Source organism: Elgaria multicarinata, chromosome 1 (assembly GCF_023053635.1).
Source record: "Elgaria multicarinata webbii isolate HBS135686 ecotype San Diego chromosome 1, rElgMul1.1.pri, whole genome shotgun sequence".
NCBI lineage: Eukaryota > Metazoa > Chordata > Lepidosauria > Squamata > Anguidae > Elgaria > Elgaria multicarinata.
In genome coordinates this window covers 75,238,596-75,240,841 of record NC_086171.1, presented here as the reverse complement: position 1 = coordinate 75,240,841, position 2,246 = coordinate 75,238,596, and the positions used below count along the sequence as shown (strand labels likewise).

The following is a 2,246-nucleotide window of genomic DNA, read 5'->3' as shown; positions in this document are numbered from 1 at the left end:
CAAAGGGTTGCTGCTGTTTTTTAAAAAAACTGAGATACAAATCACGCAAATGCTGTGCTCCCAGTACCAGTTCCCTTGCTCCTATGATTTGTATGTCCCAAACAATACACATAAGTGATGTATGTCTCTTGTTCTGTCTCCCTTTACATTCAGCATGGATATTTCCACTCCCTTTAGGATCATATCCACAAAAACTGGTATTTTTTCAGAGTAATAATACCACTTTATGAACCAACATTTAAAGGATCTAGAAGGACTTCATTCTAAAGCAGTCCCCACACACAACGCTCTTCTTCATCTGCTGTCACAGGTACATATATTGGTCCATTTACACCGGTATCTGAGCAGCATGTGTTAAATGAATGCTCTCCCTGGCGTTCCTGATTAGAAGGAGCTCTGCTGTCATAAAATTCATTGTCCTGTTTTATTGCATTTAGCATCTGAAGTATTTGGCACATACTTGTTATTCATGCACCATGCAAATGGATGAGCCAGACATGCAGTGAGATATGAAAACATTAAAGCAACGGATACCAGGAACAGGAATTGCTCTTCTCATCCCCTAAGTGAAAAGCGCCAAGCTTTTAACCACTACCCAGTCAACTGCTTAGGAGAGAGAAATGCCGCTCTTTGTTGCGCTTTGGACTGAGACAAACCCGCTCATTCATGTTCAATTTCTTTTTGCCATTGCCAACATACGATCCCTGTTATTATAACCCTGCAATTATGTAACTGATGCTACCACACAGCCACGTAAGCGCAGCCATGCGCTGTACTGGCGCACAAGATTTCTATATTCACTTATGTAAACATATCGTCCTCCATCACTCAGTGTCGTGCTACTTCCTTCATCTTACCTTATCAGCTACGTAGACCCCTGTGAGTCTGTTTATGAAAGCAAACCTGCAAATAGTTTGTGGCATGAACATATATTCCAAATGAACAGCATGTAGGGACACTCACCAGTTGGGAAAAGGGCACTCACTCACCACTGGCGAAGTAGTGACTGAATTTATGAACTCCTGAGCATCTATAAATGTTGTAAATGTGATGCCAGTGAATACAGGTGGTGCCTGCTGAATTGCTACACTTCAAAGGCCACCTGTTTATAATTTGACTGGTTTGACCGTGATATGAGACTGTTTTTAAAGTTGCAAAGTTGGGAGCCCTTTCAAGCAAAAAGGTAATTCATAAATATTTTAATTAATTCATTAATATGCTGTTCTGGCTCAGATAAAAGAATCTGAGTGCTATAAAAGGTTTGAGGTGGGCATTTCAAGCCCCCAAATTTAATTCCCAAGTCTGTCTGTGGCAACTTATCCCTAACCGCTTCTCCATTGTCGATTCACAGTGATCACTGTGCTAGGAGATGGGTTTGGCAAACTCACAACACATTTCTCCTCAAGACTCCTAGCAAGCTGGAATTGTTAAGGTTCCCGGTGAGCGAGAGAGCAAGCGGAGCCGGCGCAGGCAGGCAGGCATGCAGCCAGTTGTGCGCAGGGTCCTGGTGTGTGTGCCGTGCCGTGTGTGGCTGACCTTCAGGACCCTTCGCTGGAGCAGCTGGTCAATCACTCTGCCCGCCTGTCCCCCCACTTGGCTCCGGCATGGTGCAGGCCACACAGAAGCTGGTCAAGGCTGTCACCACCAAAGGCCCCCAATTCATCTCCACTGCTATCACTTATTCAAGGCCTCATCTGGCCACTTTCTGGTACTATGCCAGCGTTGAACTGGCTCCTCCAACTCCTGCTGAATTTCCTAAGGCCATTGACAGCATGAAAGCACTGGTGAAGGGCTTCCAGTCTGGTCGCCTTACACAACTCACTGTCAAGGAAGCCCTGAGGAATGGTTTGGTGGCTACTGAGGTGTTGATGTGGTTTTACATTGGTGAAATCATAGGCAAACATGCCCTGGTTGGATATGATGTCTGAAAGCCTTTCTGCTTTTGTTAAGATTCCCTGCATAAAGAAGGGGCTGCAGATTCAAGCTAACAATTCCTGAATTACTGACCCCTGAAATAATCTAAGGAAGCCTTTCTTTCTAAACTGGTGCCCTTCAGATTAGGGTGACCATATTTATTTATTTAAAATATTTATATCCCGCCCTATATCACTAAGATCTCAGGGCAACATACGGATAAAAACATACAGTATAAAACAATAAATATACACAGTTAAAAACAAATTAAAGCATGATCCAAGTTAAAACAATATATAATTTAACAGCATTAGATGCAGTTAAAACAGTTA

The 2,246-nt window shown here is 43.2% G+C and overlaps 1 protein-coding gene across 1 annotated transcript; it reads left to right on the top strand.

Annotated features, from left to right (window-relative positions):
• The first annotated feature begins 1,592 nt into the window (after positions 1-1,592).
• Positions 1,593-1,939, top strand: LOC134392190 (ATP synthase subunit g, mitochondrial-like). The gene has a single exon (XM_063116300.1). It carries the CDS (start codon positions 1,605-1,607, stop codon positions 1,926-1,928), a length of 324 nt encoding a protein of 107 aa, XP_062972370.1. The 5' UTR covers positions 1,593-1,604; the 3' UTR covers positions 1,929-1,939.
• The last annotated feature ends 307 nt before the right edge of the window (positions 1,940-2,246 follow it).